At 40.9% G+C, this 17,015-nt stretch overlaps 1 protein-coding gene and 1 non-coding gene across 3 annotated transcripts; both read right to left on the bottom strand.

The window, feature by feature from the left end:
• Positions 1–308: 308 nt before the first annotated feature.
• On the bottom strand, positions 309–12,794 carry SLC25A3 (solute carrier family 25 member 3). 2 transcript variants are annotated; one of them, XM_030959489.1, is made up of 8 exons: positions 12,694–12,794; positions 12,383–12,539; positions 7,658–7,779; positions 5,263–5,442; positions 4,964–5,145; positions 4,085–4,257; positions 3,520–3,630; positions 309–3,411 (listed from the first exon to the last, which is right to left on the bottom strand). In XM_030959489.1, the coding sequence occupies exons 2-8, from the start codon at positions 12,531–12,533 to the stop codon at positions 3,251–3,253; spliced, it is 1,080 nt and encodes a 359-aa protein (XP_030815349.1). In that variant the 5' UTR covers positions 12,534–12,539; positions 12,694–12,794; the 3' UTR covers positions 309–3,250. The 2 variants fall into 2 exon arrangements, with proteins under 2 accessions (XP_030815349.1, XP_030815350.1); XM_030959490.1 differs by lacking the exon at positions 7,658–7,779 and adding an exon at positions 7,937–8,058.
• Positions 4,552–4,791, bottom strand: LOC115910755. The gene has a single exon (XR_004061208.1). It is a non-coding gene; the product is annotated as a small nucleolar RNA SNORA53 (small nucleolar RNA).
• Positions 12,795–17,015: the final 4,221 nt, after the last annotated feature.

The raw sequence follows: 17,015 nt of genomic DNA on the forward strand, positions 1-17,015 counted from the left end.
TCATCCCACTGAGCCCAAACTGTAGTGACATTCAGGCCATCTTTGCTTTTAATTTAGCTTTCAGGTACAAAACTGGCCAATTGAAAAAAACAACCCAAAAGCCAGCAACAGCATTAAATGATCAATGATGAAAAATTACATGAGCAAATGAATCCCAAAAGAATAAAATCTACTTTTAGACACCAGAACATCTGCTTAGTCAAGAATTTTCTGCTAGCAGTATCTTTCTCCCTAGCACTGAGTTACAAAAATTGTATTCTGTAACAAAGCCATGCAGCTATTAAGCTCATCTACCCAAGGTACTCATATTTGCTATAAAAAAGCAGGATGTTTATTGTTTTCACTGTGAACTACATCATTTCTATGTAAAAATGTAAATGAGTTACAAGTATTTGTATTATTACAGCCCATTTTAAAATGATATGCAACAGACATTTCCGCAAGTATCAGTGAGCGTCAGCACATTTCATCTGTAGTACAGCCTGATACAAACACCATGTGCAAATGCAGTTGTTACTCCAAATTTATATATATGGTATGCTTTAAACCAGAAAGCTCATCTCAGCTCCAAAACCAGCAAGAAAGTATGTTTTCTCCTTCATAAAATATACACAAGCAGCATATACATAATCCATGTTTTACAGAGCACTTTGGGGTTTATTGATGGGTCTGGAGTTACCTAAGTTCAAAATGGGGTACCTCTTTTGGATACAGGACTTTCCTTGCAATGTAAGGGCAAATCCACCAAAAGTACCATTGCTCTATCTCAACCTTCAGAAAATGTACCAGGCATTATGCACAAAGCAGTTATCAATGACAAAGTTGACCTTTTAAATGCATTTTAATACTACATTTTTCCCACTGAAGCTTATTTAAAATACCAGCAGGCAACCCTTTAAGCAACATCCTTTCCTAACAAGCATCTGAACAATCCTATGGCTGAATGTCAATGAAGCTGGCAGCTGCAAGGCAATTCTCTCCCCCTCTTGCGTTTTCCACTGAAATACAACACTGCAAGGAGCACTAAGTGTATTTTCCCTTCCTCAGTTACAGGAGAGGAACTGCTGGCTACTCCTTGTAGTCTTATCTCAGGTCTACCTTGATAAAATTATCTAAGCATCTTTAAAAGATAGTTTCAGGTCTACCCAGTGAGCAATAAGAAAATGGACTTAAGATGCTCTTATTGTTGTATTTTAAACAACTGTGCAACATGGACTCAATCCTAGAGGAAAAGGGTGTGATTTTGCCACATACAGAATGAGAGCCTTGAGAAATTTAGCTCAGCACTAGATTGCTTGACAGACTACCTCACTACATGAGCCAAGCTTGTCTCAGTCTTCTGCCAGCCTTAAAATTTTTCTTCACTTTTCCCAGGATTAGAAGGAACTTTCAGCAAAGAAAGAAGAATCTACTGAGTTAAAAAATACCTCTAAAGAAACTGATTTTCAGTACACAAAAGTGACAGTTTTGCCTAGCAAGCTGCACCATACACATAACTTCAAAAGGTGATTTAACAGTCTTAATACAAGATCAAGTCATAGTAAGGGCTCTTCTCCAAGGAAGCTCTTACAAGTATTTAATGACTCATTAAATAATTTCAGAGCTTCCCATTCATGATGGGAAAAAGATTTACATACTTTTAGCATGAAATAATTTTAATTCAACAACAAAGTACTTGTACAAGTATTTTATTTAGACTTAGGGTCTAAATTTGACTTTGCTGCATAATGCAGGCAGATACCAGCCGCTCTGAGTGCCTTTATTACTGTCATGGTGACAGGGAAATGGATGTAGTTCTAGCTTTTACTCTACATTCTGAAAGGCAACAATTCAAAATAAGACCCAGCTTTCTTGTTTAGCATAATCATTCAAAGTCTTGGAAATTGGAGGATTTTCCCAGGGGGTGAGAAGCTCAGTGCTACAATAGCAGGCACATCTGACTCCAGCAAGATGCAGCAGTCAGTACATTTATGATATTCCAATGGCACCTGCCTGATTTGTCCTTTTGGCTCTGAAGGAGCCAAGTCAAGATGAAGAAGCAGTATAACAGAAGTAAGTGCCAAGCTAAGTTCAGTATCAACACCTCACATGCTATAAGGCAGCCTATCCACAGAACTGCAAAAAAACCACATCAGCTCCAGCTCTACTTTGTGGCAAAGCAGTACTGGATAGGGTGTAGTGATTACCAACTGTGTGTTATTGAACAGGTGAAATGCAGAAGGCAGCACCATCTCCCTCCACTAAGACTTGAGAAAAAAAATCAGAAATAAATACCTTTACATTGCCTTAATTGTCTCCTCTTGTGTGCTGAGGAGCATGTATTTCTTCACATCAAGGTCCAGAAAACCTGGTATGGCTCCTTGAGCTGCAGAAATACATGGTTCAACCATAATTCAGTATTATACTAATTCAGAAAAAAATAACTGAAATAAAAAACTACAGCTGTAGCAAAGATAGGGAAAAGCTGGCAAGTTTTTCAAAACTTTAGAATAAAAGACAAGCCATTTTTATTTTCTTGTAAAGCTGAAGTACACCATTAGTAGTCAAATATATTTGAAAATCTTTATTAACATCAGCTTTTCTCTAGTTAAGAGGTAGCAACTACTGTTTAATTCCACAGGACAATCAGAAGGGCCAAGTTCTTTGGTGTGGTTCAAAGCCAACAGAAGCAGAAATTAGTCACGTAAGCATAAGTTAAGTTGGGATGACCATCCCAAGGCAGAAACAGCTCTAGTATGCATAAGGTTCCTTTTATCTCTGTGAGAAACACTGATATCATGACTAGGATGCCCAACCAGACTCCAGTCTCATCTCAGCCATTCAGGAGTTCAGCTGTTCCACAGTAACAGCTTATTACAGGCAAATGATCAGTGGGCTCCAAGTGCAAGGACAGGTTCTTGGCACTTCTCTGGAAACAGTGAAAACCTAATTTTAAGTGGAAGGGTAACATTTCTCTAGTTTCTAAAGTGTGAAACAGGGTATTTTTTTAAAAACTTTTTTGGGGAAGCCAGGAGAGTATTTGAGGTATTTGCTACTATGAAATGAAGCTTACATATGCAGTAGTAAACCGACACTAAGCACTCTGTTTCTCATTTATTTCAGGCAATGACAGTGGTAGAATTTAAACCCTCATGTGAGATGAGGGCACAACCAATAATGACATTGTATAGTTTGTTTTCTACATAGTCAAATATATAAAAGTTTAATGAAACTCATCACTGGGTCAGCCAGCAGTCAGTCCATGAGTTGTCTATTCAGTTAGACCAAGCTTCTTCTTCAGAGATTCTGGCATTTCAGGTGGAGGTGGGCGAGGAAGTCTGAAATAAACCTTGACAGAATCGTAGATGAACCACTGTAGTGCAGTCAGGGTACCAATCATAATGATACGAGCAAACAGACCTTTCCATACACCTGGAGAGCAAACCATAAAGCATGAGCACCATAAAATGGCATGAAAAATACCTCCTCCCCTAAACACCAAAACTGCTTGATCCAAAATACATGAAAGAAAGAATGTACCTTTGAATCCAAGCCTCATAAGAACCTGTGAAGCTGAGCTGCCCTTTTCTTTGTTCAACACAGACACCACAGAGTCAGCAGGATGGGAAACAATTGCACAGAACACACCAGCTGAAAGAATAATTTGACATTAGTTCTGTGGTGTTTTAGCTGTACCAATACTGTGTACACTAAGTACAACCACCTGAAACTTCTGAACAGAAGAAAACAGCCAGAAAAAAACTTCTGAATCCTTGGATATTGAAAATTCCCCCCTTCCATCCAAAGATTCCCAAGACTGAGAAAGATGCAAATTTTCACTGAAATCAGCTGCAGTTTTTAAATCTGGCCATCAATACTGGTAACATATAGGAGCAGTTAAGAAAAGTGTCCTATTACAGACCCATTTTCCCCTAACAGACCGATTTTACAGTTATTTCTCCTGCACATTTCAAAGCTGCAGGGAAGTTCTCCCATGTTAGTGACATCTGCTAATGTCACTTTTCAGTTAATACTCTGAAAAGCAACAGGTCTCTAGATTTGCAGTAATCCATTAATGAAGTGTAGAACTTAAAAGATTCCTTACCAATATAGCCTGCAACAAATGTGACTACCAGCTGTTCTCCTTTTGTACATTCACTTCGTGGCTTGGGAACAACGTACTTGTAGAGAGCTTCAACAGTACGTTCAAAGCAGGCAAATTTCATCATTGTGTATGGAATCTGTCTCATCCACAGTGGAGCAACACCTTTATAGAAACTTAATCAGAGAAGAGACAATCTCAGTTTCATTTTCTTCATTATTTAAGTGTATTTCTAACCTGAAATGAATTAGCTTATTTATTGCTACTGTACAACTTCTATATACTGACCCTGTAATGCTGGTAATACCTACAGAAATTAGAGTTGTTTAAATTCCTAAGTACTACCTTCAAACAGCAACACAAATTGAAATTTTCCTGATGCCCAGGCTGCACAGCAGTTTCTTTAGTCACTTTTCAGATTACAATACACTGCAGCAATGTAGTACTGATACTACCAGCGCAGTAAGGGTAATGTCTGCATACCAGCCAAGTCCTGATAGTGAAACATGACCTGTACATCTACAGCCACTTCTATCAGAACAGAAAGCTAACATGCAGTTATATTGCTCTCACATGCCAATGACTCAAGCATCTTTGACCGTACAACCAGAAAGTTGCTGAGTATCTCTGACTGGAACTGCTAGAAACTGAAGTTATCCAGCAGAACTCAGCACAAAGATACTCACAAAGATGGATCTAAGGAGCATGTGGAATTAACAGCCAGTTCAGCACAGATTGCCTGAAGTACATTAAGTTCTTACCTTGAAATACAAAGAACAAAAAGTATTACAAGCTAAGGCCAAAATTAGTTATAGCATCAGCTCTTCATTAAGAAAACGTACTGAAAATCAAGAAATGCAATTAAAATGAAGGGATGCTTACGCCCAGATGCCTTCTTCTGCAAACATTTTGGGTAAAGCCTGCCGTAGAGTGTTTGCATATCCAGGCTGTGTTTGAATGCGAACTTTGGCAGCTTCCATTGGAGCCAGAGCAATGTCAGCAAAAAACTCCGCACTGGCAGATGCAGCTAAATATAGCGAAGTACGCCACAAATAGGCATTTTCCTGAAAGGAATTGAAACACACATTTTTATTAATGAGTCATGCTTTTGTGATTACTCCTTATCACTAATACTATTATGCTGCAGACATATAGCTTTACAAAAAACATTTAAGGCTTACCTCTCCCAGCATGTTGCCATACAGGATTTTGAAAACTTCATAAAAACCAAATTTACAAAGCCCTTGCATGGAATAGCCAATAAAAGTTGGAGCCCATCCCTTAGCCAAGCCACGAACACCATCTTCATTGATTGTCACTGAAAATCCATTGAAGATGCTCTTGTATTTTTGTGGATCGACCTAGAAAAAAAAGACAGTTAAATGTTTGATATAGCTTACTTTTTTCCTTCTCACACCCCCATACAAAATCTTAAATTTTTCTATTCCTCAAACAGCTGGTTTCCTGTCATGATATCAGTTCCCTGGACAGATGATGTACACACCACACAGTTACACTAATGGTTACTTGCTACTCTCAAACCCTGACTCATTTTAACAGCCAGTATGTTTTTCCTCAATACTCAGAAACCACCAAACTGAATTTTGTTTCACTTTAATTCTCCAAACTAACAATGCAACTGTAATGAAAAGACTTACTGAAATCACTGTTCTAACACTGTCAGTGGTGTACTTGTGCAACTATGTATAGATCAGATTTTTAAAAAATTTAATGGGTCCTGCCAGCAATTTTATCTACTTTACACACTCTACCTATGTACACTCAAGCACTGCCAAAAACCTAGTGATTCACATGATTACTAATCAGAGAAGGTTGTTTCTCCTGTATGATCTCTCCACATAGTCAGATTAAGATGGAGCAAACCAGATCAAAGACTACTCAAAAACTTCCACACTTGTACTTCAACTTGGCAATAAAGGCTACACACCAATTGTCTTCTGCCCATAAAATATTGAGTGAGATTTTATTAACTTATCAGAAATTTAACACAGACTGACTTGAACAATTTCTTTCAGGTGAAAGGAAGTAATTTAGCAAAAACTTTTCAACAGGAAATTATGTCACATCCCACTGTTACTTTTCATATTTGACATCATCCAACAGCTCCTCTGGATAAAAAGGAAGATATCAAACTGGATGCCCATCAAAGCTTTCAGAAAGAGCTACGAAACATGGATGCCAACCTGCACTGACTGGTATTTTGTCTTGCAGTCTAGGAACATACTTGAGATCTAGTTCACCTAAATATGTCAATTTTAGAAAGAGACATAATTTTACAAAATTGGATATTTAATCAGGCACTGTAAAATGGGACTACGTTCTAGTCAGAACCATGCTTAGTTATTAGGTGTGTAACAGGTGTCCTGGTTTCAGTTAAACCATGGCAAAGGTGACCTCTTCTTAAAAAGACATGAGAGGGCAGGCAACAGGTTTCTTCCTGGAGAACTTAGGAAGGATTAGTAACATGCTCTGTACTGGATCTGTAAAGAGATAAATGCTGACAGGTTTTACAAGATCACACCTGGAATCCAAATGGAACCCCCCTCCTGAACTTCCCTCTAAGTGCTGGAGAGGGAAGGGGAAGTACCACCACCCTGACCATAAAATAAAGCAGAACTGGTAGCCCACACTGAGCATGTCTGATGTGCTACAGATTTCCTAGTTTGAGACCAGAATTCCAGATGCTCTCAAGAACGTGAAAAGTCTCTCTGGTAAACATTAAATAAAGGCCATTCCAAAGAACACTGTTTTGAAGAACAGCACATGCATACTTCTAGCATGACAAGGAGGTCTGATTAATTCATAGTTCCCTCCTAATTTCAGGAGTTCTATAATAACAAAATGACCATTTTTATAATCAGCCTATGCAACAGGGAAATAATGAACTACTATATTTCCAGGAATTTAAAAGAGTGCTTTAATTTGCTCCATTCTTGCAGATTTGCCTGAATAAATCCATTAGTATGTTTTCATCCATGGTCGTTCACAAAATTATTTTAATGTGTCACAAGTGCAATGCAGCTTTCAGATTGATCAAAAACCACTTCAAGGAAAGCAGCTGCAAGCATCAATGGCCTTCATGATATCAAATCAAGTTTCAGCCACTCTGTTCAAAGTGGCATTATTAGAAAATATCCAATCCATAAGCCATGCATTGATATCCATGGTGTTAATGGATCAAATTACACATGCATGTCACTCCAGGCTAAAAACCACAGATCCAAAAGATACTATTTCCTTACTCCAAAAGCACTGGAATAATGCTGGACAGCTAAGAGCCAGCAGAGTAACATTGTGGTGGATGCCTTTTAGCAAAGATAGTCAGTTAAACGTGCCTTAAATGCTGTCAAAAAGAATGCATCCAGATAATCCGTAATACCTTTACTTCTCTTTAAAGTGGTATTTTGCTAGTCTTACAGCAGTAGATTTGATAAAGCAGCATTCAAGTTTACTTGCTTCTTCTCATCCACAAAAGACTGCATCCCTACTGCCAATTCTTAATATGCTGGCTACATAGAAAACAGAAGTTCAAGAAATGTTTAAGTTGATACAAACCTGCATACGACATTTCACTAAATCCAGAGGTACGACACCAGTGTGTGTAAGGCCACAACTTAGGACCCCACCAACGCCACAGAGAGCATAAAACTTGAGCGAGCCATATTCACAACTGTATTCTGCAGCAAAAAATAAAGACACACCATGCTTTTATATCAACTCCATGCACTGCTGGACAGCCATGTCCAGGGTATAGTTTATGCCTCCATCTCATTAGTAATTAAGTATACCACACTGAACATGCTCTGTCATCACATACCAACATGCAGAACAAACCTGCATTCTGCATTTAACCAGGTCTAGAGGAACCAGTGCCGTATGTGTTGTTCCACAGCTAATAATCCCACCAAGGCCACAAAGGACAAAGAATCTGTTTGAGCCATAGGCACAGCTGTATTCTAGTTAATTGGAAAAAATTACATATATATGATCAATCATAAATGGTAACAATGATCAGAAAATAAACAAAACTAAGTGCTACTTTCTCAAAAGTATTAAACTGAAATAATCTCCCATGCTGTATTATTTGAATATATTGTTATAATGAAAAATTCTTTTGCTTTAAATTAAAACATTTTGGACTGACAAGACTTGATTCTAAGCCTTCCAAACTGAATTTGTTCTTTCAAATAACCAAAGGAAGAAACACTGAAGTTTTAGCTCAGAGCCCACTAAAACCATAGAAATTAATCCCAGAAGTTACTAGCAGAAACTATGACTCAAAGTTGCAATGCCCAACAATTTCTTATATCCAGGAAATAAGAATAGTATTCCTCTAGTACTCAAAAGACAAAGATTCTTTAGTTAAATATTCTATGACAGTTTAACTTCTGTAGAGTTTAAGTAGAGACTTTTTTTAAAGTAGTCTCTTTTAAGTAGAGACTATAAAAAGCTACAATATTGGTGTTGGACATATGCAGACATTTCTCAGATTATTTACAAAGACTTTTTATAAACTGTCTTTCAAATACAGAATCTCATATGTATAGAGCTTGTTTAATGAAACAGCAGATTGCTATTTATCATCCCATTGAATGCTCATACACAAGGTTCATTAAAGAATCTTTCAGGTCACATTTATTCAAGAGATACTTCATATGCACTGTCCTATACAGTGTATATATTGTGTATAAAATCATCCAATCTTAGAAAAACTATCAATTTTCACATACTGCTATACAACAAAGTTACTGGAGCTGGAAAGAAAAAATCCATTTTCTTCTTTCATTTTTGAAGAAGCCATAGAGGCTATGTGTGAGTGCAAATAAGAAACAGTCAAATTTACAATGAATAGTGAAAAATAAGCATAAATTAGCAGCACAGTTCTGCTACTATGCTCAACATTTTAAAAATATACATAAAAGCAAATCCAACATACTGAATAAGAATACAGAAAATAATACACTATGTAAAAAATATTCTCCAAAGTAGAAAAACAATCTTTTGCTACTAAATTTACTGGTGTCACTTTAATATAATGGAATAGACATAAAGTGTTACAACTTACCAAGAAACACTAATGAAAACTAAAAGACAGCAAAAGCCTATCTTATGTAGAGCTTCTTTGCCATCTTTCTGGTTCTGAATTCCTTTATGAACATCAACAGAAGCTGACAATGATGTTCAACAGCACCAGCAGAGCAGCAGATAACACTAGCAGGCTTATCCAGCTCATAACTTTGCTAACATAACTTTTAAAGGAACTCCTTCCCACAAATGTTCCAGATTTTACATTACATTTTGTTTTTATATTTTTCACCTTACATTTAAAAATTGCCCAAACAACAAAAAGTTTTTCTTTATTTAAAAGAATAAATATCAAATCACAGATGCCATAGTGAACCTAAGTTAAAAGCTAAAAATCAGTTATCAGAATTACTTATTTTTAATTGAGACACTGCTAACGACTGTAAATATGTTGGTCTGGGACTTACACATAGCTCCAAAATAGCTTGGCTAGCAGAAACAGTCTGCTCTTTCTAGAATGGCTGGTTAAACACACACAGATCAGGCAGGTGTAATCAGAGAACAGACTCCAGGTCTGTTTGGGCCAGCTCTGTCTAGCTGTGTCTTTGGCCAACAGCACCACAGCCCTGCAGCAACTACCATGCTGCCAGATCTCAGAACTGCTTGTTCACATTGCCTTTATCACAGTAATTTAAAGTCATACTCCTCAAATGACAGGGACAGACCTTTATAGTAGCAAGAGAAAAGAGAGTTTTATGTGCTGGATTACAATGCTATTCAGACTGACCTGTCAGCCTGGTGTTCAAATACGGGAATTAAGAAAGCCGGTATCAATTAGGCTTGAGCTCTTTAGAGGTGCCTAGCTTCGTAGTGGTACATTAGTATTCAGAAAATAAAGCCACAGATGGTCTTGGACTTTTTATTTCAGAGGTAGAGTCAAATTTTCTAAAAACCGTAACTTGAGAACCAGCTGAACCGGGCACACTTCTAACATACCCAGGTACTGATTTAAGACAAGCACCCTTAGGGAACACAAATTATACATATGGCATAAAAATATATCTACTCTATTTAGACAGCTACATTGTAACAATTTCATATCTCTGCTTCCAATCTGACATGGTAACAAGGACAAATTCCATGAGCTGGTCATAAAATACTCGCTCTCTTGGAGCGCCGGTGTGGCTGATGCCCTGAGCTGATCTCAGAAGGTCGTGTGGCTTGTACTGACTTTGTGTGACCTTGTGCAACTTCAGATGTCGTCTGCAACGTGTTATATTCTCAATACAAAAGCCAGAGAACCAGTTGCATACATGAAATAACTAACTCAGCAGAAAAGATAATAAAGATTGAAAAACTTTGGCCACCTTTGACCTCAACTGCCAACAAACAGGATGAAGATTAAGCATAATGCTTTAAAGAAATAAGTGCACCTACTGAATATATTTAGCATACCAAAGAGCGATTTAGGGCTTTAGCTAGCTGGCAGGAGGATTACTACACTGAAAGCCCCAAATAATTTCTTGAAGATTTCATAAAACGAACCTCTTTCATGTATTATATGAATGTTCATGCAACTCCACTGAAATACTTCAATAATCACAGTACTTCAGAGGAGGTAGCTTGCTGAAAGTAATTCCTACTTTTTTTTTTCAAGTAAAACCAGAGAGACACTTTTAAGTTACTGACAGCTTAAAAGAATTAGAATTTTAATATCCACCTCTACTTCAGATGGACCTCAACAGGTTGGAGAGGCAAGCAGAAAAGAACTGAATTAAGTTCAACAAAGGCAAATACAGGGTCCTGTACCTGGGGAGGCACAGCCCCATGGCTGGGGGCCAACCTGCTGGAAATGGCTCTGCAGAGAAGGAGCTGAGGGTCCTGCTGGGTAGCTAAGCTGTCCATGAGCCAGCAGTGTGTGTCCCCGTGGCCAAGAAGGCCACTCCACCAGGGTATCCTGTAATGCACTGGGAAGAGCACTGCCAGCAGCTCGAGGGTGATCCGGTCCCTTTACTCAGCCCTCGTGAGGCTACATCTGGAGTGCTGTGGCCAGCCCTGCACCCCTCAGTACAAGACAGACACGGAGCTCCTGGAGCAGGTCCAGGGGAAGGTGACAAAGATGATGAGGAGACTAGAACACCTCATTTATGAAGAAAGGCTGAAGGAACTGGGTCTGTTCAGCCTCAAGAAAGGATGACTGAAAGTGGACCTCATCACTGTAACTATTTTTGGGAGGGTGTCAGGAGGATGGATCCAGGCTCTTTTCAGTGGCAACAGGACAAGAAGCAATGGCAGACACTAATGCACAGGAGGTTCTATCTGAAAATAAAAACTTCTTTACTGTAATGACCATGCACTGAAACAGGTCGCCCAAAGAGGCTGTGGAGTCTCCCTCCCTGGAGATATTCAAGAATCTGGACACAGACCTGTGCAATCTGCTCCAGTATGACCCTGCTTCAGCAGGGAAGTTGGACCTGTAAGGATGATGACGATGACTCACTGTGATCCTTTCCACCCTCACCCATTCTGTGGTACTGCAAGTATCATCAAGGTCTGACCTTCAGAAGTCAACAAATTAACTGGGAAACATAGAGAAAGCACTTGCGCTTAACTCTTAAGTGCCTGCCTGTATCTTAAATAGCAAGTTATCTGGTGTACGTCCCACAACAAGTAAAAAGAAAAAAAAAAAACTAAAAAGTAACAGCAGCAAGCGCCCCTACTGTATCTAGATGTTCACGTACCCAGCTATGAATTAACTGGTGAAAAAAATAAGAGAAAAAGGATGGGAGAGATAGTCTTTCGAATCCACAGATTTCAGTCGCTGCTCTTCTCCACCGATGAAATTAGTACAGGCCTACAACCTCGGTTCCTGAGGCTGCAGGCCATGCAGAGTCAGAAAAAGCTCTCTCTGCTCCCCAAGACAAAATCTACAGGGGTTTCTGTGATTACTCTGCACTAGAACCTTCCGATGTCCTTTCCCGGAAAACCTGGATCCCTCCAGCTCCTCAGCACACACGGCCGGGAGAGCGGAAGCACTGCCAGCGCCTCCCCCACCCGTGCCCTTCCTCGTCCTCCAAGCGGGCGCGCAGGCCCAGCATCGGCCCCTCCCGGCCCGGCCGAGCCCCCCTGGGCGCCGACATCCCCTGCGCCGCCCTGCTGGGCACAGGCCCGCGTTGGCGGGATCAGCGCAGGCACCGCCAGCCCCGCACGCCCGCGGGCCTCGCCTCCGCCGCGGCCCCTCCGTCCCGCTCTCACCTTCGCCGGCGGACGCGGCCGCCAGGCTCCGCCGCGTGGCGGAGGCCTCCGCGGGCTCCGCTGGGCGCTTTCTCACGCCGTCCTGCACCAGCTGGAAATGCGGCGCGTAGAACGGGTTGTGCCGCGCGAGCGGCGCGATGGACGAGAACATGGCGACCTGAGGCGGGCGAGAAGAGCAGAGCGACGTGAGACCAGAAAACCCTGCCAGGCCGCGGCCGCCGAGCCCTGGCCTCGCAGCCGTGAGGCGGCCCTGCAGCCCCGAGGCTGAGCCCGGTCCCCGGCGGCGGGCGGCCCGCGGCGCCCCGACTCACCTCGCAAGATGGAGCCGCTGCGGCAGAGGCTGAACGCGGGCCCCGCGCCGTCACCTTGTCCTTCACCGCGCCGGGGGCGGGGCCGCCGCACAACGAGCCGCGCCGCGATTGGCGGAGGCGCCACGCCAACCGCCGCGCACGCGCCGCCACCGCCCTCCCGCTCCGCGCCTGCGCCCGGGCGGGGCCGCGTTCGCTCCGCGCACGGGCCGAGCCCGGCCCTCAGCGCCCCGGGAGCGGCCGCGGGTGCAGCTCCGCTGGCACTGACGCGTTGCGGCCCGCTGCTCGGGCTGTGTGAGCCCGCCCTACAGCGATAAGCCCCGCGCCTCAGCTTCTGGTCCTTGTTATCGTTGCCCGGCTCAGGGCGCTTGCCAGCCGCGCCACGTGCCTCCCGCAGCCTTTCCCAGGGCAATGTCAAACCAGAGACACGCCCGAACGCGAAGTCCCTGCGCTGGCCTTGACCCGTGCTCTGCATTAGTCACACCGAATCATGAAAGCACCAGGATTGGAGGAGATGTTTAAGATGAACTCCAAGCCCTAGCATCGCACCCACTTTTAAATATTAAGTCCTCGGTATCACTCTAGGTTCCACGTCTGATAATCACATCCAGTAATACTTTGTAAAAAGCTCACCCCTCTCGCCAGACTCCAGCTGAGAACCCTGCCAGCCCAAGCACGGCCAGATCCAGCACCAAGCACTGCCTGCAGACTCCCTAGCCGAGCTCCACCTTCGGAGGGTCAGCTTGCAGGGCACCATGGCATAGCCTATGCTACAAGGGCTCACAGAATTGTTTCTTACTGGTTTGTTAAAAGCAGAATGTTCTGTAACAACAGGACCCGTGCTTGGCCTTACCTATCCTTAACTATGCCTTCTCCAGCACAGGGTGATTTCACTCATTTTTACATAGTACAAGACTAGCACAGACAAGTTCAGCTCTCCAGTTACTGAAGAGGCAATAACTCCACTTTTTCATTGTTTTGATCATATACTTTTGATTATAGTGCTCTGCAACAGCATACACACATAAGCCAGGAAAGCAAGAGACGTGCTGAATATCCCAGCTCTTACTTCTGGACAAATGACTGCACCCCAACTTTGGTCAGCTAAGGGACTCCTATCAAAATTCCAAGGAAGGCCCTTAAACCCTGGCTCTACTTGCTCTATTTCACAACAAAGTTGAGAATCCAGGGAGACTGGCCTACAATGACCAAAGTGCCCAATAGCACTGTCAAAGATATCAAGGTTGGTTAAGTGCCTCTTGAATAAACTACACTCCAGCTGCTCAAGTAGGAAAAGGACAAATGAAACGTGCGTTCTTCAAATACTTTAATTTAGCAACCAGCTGAGAGCCCAAAGTGCTGTTGAATTCATTGCCAGTGGCAGCAGTGAAAACAAACCAGAATTGTTCATTTTACCATTACTTGTTCTGCTCTACTCACTTGCCTCTAAGCAATTATTGGTAACAATGTTTTTTTTGAAAGGAAAACACTGACACTTATTTTCAATTAGATGGTAACCTCTAAACATGATTGAGATTTGGGCTCTTACCTTGACACTGCATATAAATGATTACAATTCTTGCAGACTTTTCCAATATTTAACATATAGAAAACCTTTGTTCCTTCCAATTATAAAGGATGAGTAGATGACTATTTATAGACATGTAATGGCAATTTGTGTGCACAACTATACAGATGCTTATGAGTTAGTCTGCAGAACTTTTCAGTTTGGTTTTTAAGTGACAATTGACTTCTTACAGCTGTACTATTAACTACTAAACAGCACAGCCCTGTGAAAATACAGGGATAATGTATATTCTTGCTGAATACATAAAACTTCACAAAGAAAATACCTACCACTTTTCCCAGATGTGAAGGAATAAAATAGCAATAGCCTGTAATTCAAACTACCGAGATTAATTTAATTAATTTCTGAGAGACATTGCAGGCAGTATTAGATGAAGGCTTGAAAGATGTTACCTTCTAGTGTCAACCTCTGTCCAATTCACAGTAAAAAGAACTATTGTAAATTAAATCCATAATTTTATTCAACAGTTCTACATGTTTTATGAAGTGAGGAAAATTTCATTTTGCAACTCTGGAGTGTTCTTAATTTCATCTATCCTTGTGTTTTAACACTGACCACATACCCTCTCCATTTCCCACCCCAATTTCACTTCACACTGCATACAATCAAGAAAATGCAGGCTAGTTCCTGTTTTACAGTAACTTTTCACAGTTCTAACATTTTGGTGAAGCCTGCAAGCAAAATCAAAGCTCTTAGGAGCTTGTTTCCTAGGTGTGACCTTGTTTTCAGAAATACACAAGATACTGAAACAACCATCCATCCACACCTTTGATAACCAGGTTAGCAGAGCAGCATCTGCTTGGGTTGTAAACTTGTACTGTATATACATTTCCTTGTTGCAACATCAGAACTACAAGACCATGGTTCTAGAATCAGTCATGGATCAGGTTTTACAGCCTAAGGGAAATCTTAGCTTGCAGCATTTCCTTCACCAGGATCCAAGCTTCCAATGTTGAACAACAGCAGTCACATGCTCTCAACACAGAAAGTAGTGAAACTTCTATTCTTATTAATTGCTGCCATGGATATCCTTGTCTAATAATATTTCTTTTTTTTTTCCATTCTCCTCACACATTATATGGTCTCTTAAGCATCACCTTTTTTTTTTCCTAAAGAACAAAAAAAATAAGACAGTGCAGTTATTATGTTTTAACCACAGGCTACCAATGCTAACAAAGAACTTCAAAGTGAGGTGGAACAGAAAACTTGCAGGTTTTTTTTTTTTAGTATCAGCATATACACAGTCCTTACAGGTTTCTATGCCACCTTAGGACTGCTTTACAAGTTCAATTAGCTTGGAGACCCTGTGCTGTCTGAAATATGCATGTACATATCCATTGTAGTAATTTGCTGTTGCAAAGCAGCCTGGCAAATTCCCTCAGGAAAAAGAAAAGCAAGTCAAAGGACAGTTTTAGACAAAGATAGGTAGACTCACCAAACACATAATAAAAGCAACTTTAAGAGACAACAAAGGGTATGCTGAAACACCTACCTTTGCAAACACAAAATTTATGCATCCCTGTCTCTATTCCACCCAATATGTTACTTAAACCATATCAAAGTAAGCCAAATCTACCATGCACAAGATATGCCATGCAATTTTACCAGCTTCATTTGCAATTACATGAATTTTACTGCTGAGTCTTCTTTGGGACCTGTATTATTTAAAGGCATTCTTTTTGTACTCTGCTTTGAATCTGCATAAACTAGTATTTTTTTTTAAGATAGCTCGTCCACAAAACTAGCAAAGAAGGTAATTAGCAGGAGTTTTAATACCATGAAGAGTTTTGTAAGTTATGCCACAGGAGCAAAACAAAACACATAGACCAAGCCCAGAAGGGATCCAAAATCATTCTGTAGGGCAGTGCTGAGCATGCTTCTTAGCAAGTAAACTTGGAGAAGAAGTTCTTTCACACTGTTTCTTATGCAAATACAAGTAAAGGCCTTAAAACACACAGAGAATTTAAATTTAAGATCCTTCTTGAAAATGTATTCTCTTAGACACTACTGAAGCTCTCACACTCTCACCATGGATCAGATGCTGTAAAATTAATCTCAAGACTGCAAGCGAAATCCTCTAGTGATCCACAGCCTGATACCAGGCTCCCAAGACTGGATGCATGTTGAAAGATTAGCACAGAATTTAAAGGGGAAAATACAAGCTGTGTGTTAACTCCAATTCAGACAGGAAATCAAAACCTGCCAGGTTTTCAGCACAGCATTCTGAGAACCAAACCCAAAATAACATTGTCGTGCCCATCAACTTCCACAGGCCTTTTCCAGGCTTGTTGTAGCCCTTGTCCCAGAAGGGACTTCTTAAATCATACTCACTACATCAGAACTCCACTCATTTTTACTAGATTTTGGATACTGGTCCATAAAGTTGCTCTATTTTGTCATTGGTTCTGAAAGTTCAAGCTGGCTCTGCCTAAAAAAAAAATATGAACTCATGGAGCAAAAGTGAGAATGGGTAAAAGGAAGGAAAAAAAGGAACATCAGTGCCTATTGCTTCAGCACTTTGATACAAAGACTAGAGACTACTATAATTATATACTTCTTATACTAAGCTTAACTTCTACAGCAGTAGTTAGAAGGCTTTAAGCACATACAGCTCATAGCACTACTATGTGTTACTCTTAGAATACCATGAAAAACTCATCTTTAGGGCCAGGAGAAAGATCCTACTCTCAGGGCTACTTCACACCATTAAATGTCTGAAATATAAAAAAAAACCATT

Source organism: Camarhynchus parvulus, chromosome 1A (assembly GCF_901933205.1).
Source record: "Camarhynchus parvulus chromosome 1A, STF_HiC, whole genome shotgun sequence".
Taxonomy (NCBI): domain Eukaryota; kingdom Metazoa; phylum Chordata; class Aves; order Passeriformes; family Thraupidae; genus Camarhynchus; species Camarhynchus parvulus.

Excerpts from the sequence above, each read along its gene's own strand:
- SLC25A3 (XM_030959489.1), bottom strand. The coding sequence starts at position 12,533 with ATGTTCTCGTCCATCGCGCCGCTCGCGCGGCACAACCCGTTCTACGCG. Across the intron at positions 5,443-7,657 it reads TAGTGAAATGTCGTATGCAG|GTCGATCCACAAAAATACAA; the intron begins GTTTGTATCAAC and ends TTTTTTTTCTAG. Across the intron at positions 5,146-5,262 it reads ATGGCAACATGCTGGGAGAG|GAAAATGCCTATTTGTGGCG; the intron begins GTAAGCCTTAAA and ends AATTCCTTTCAG.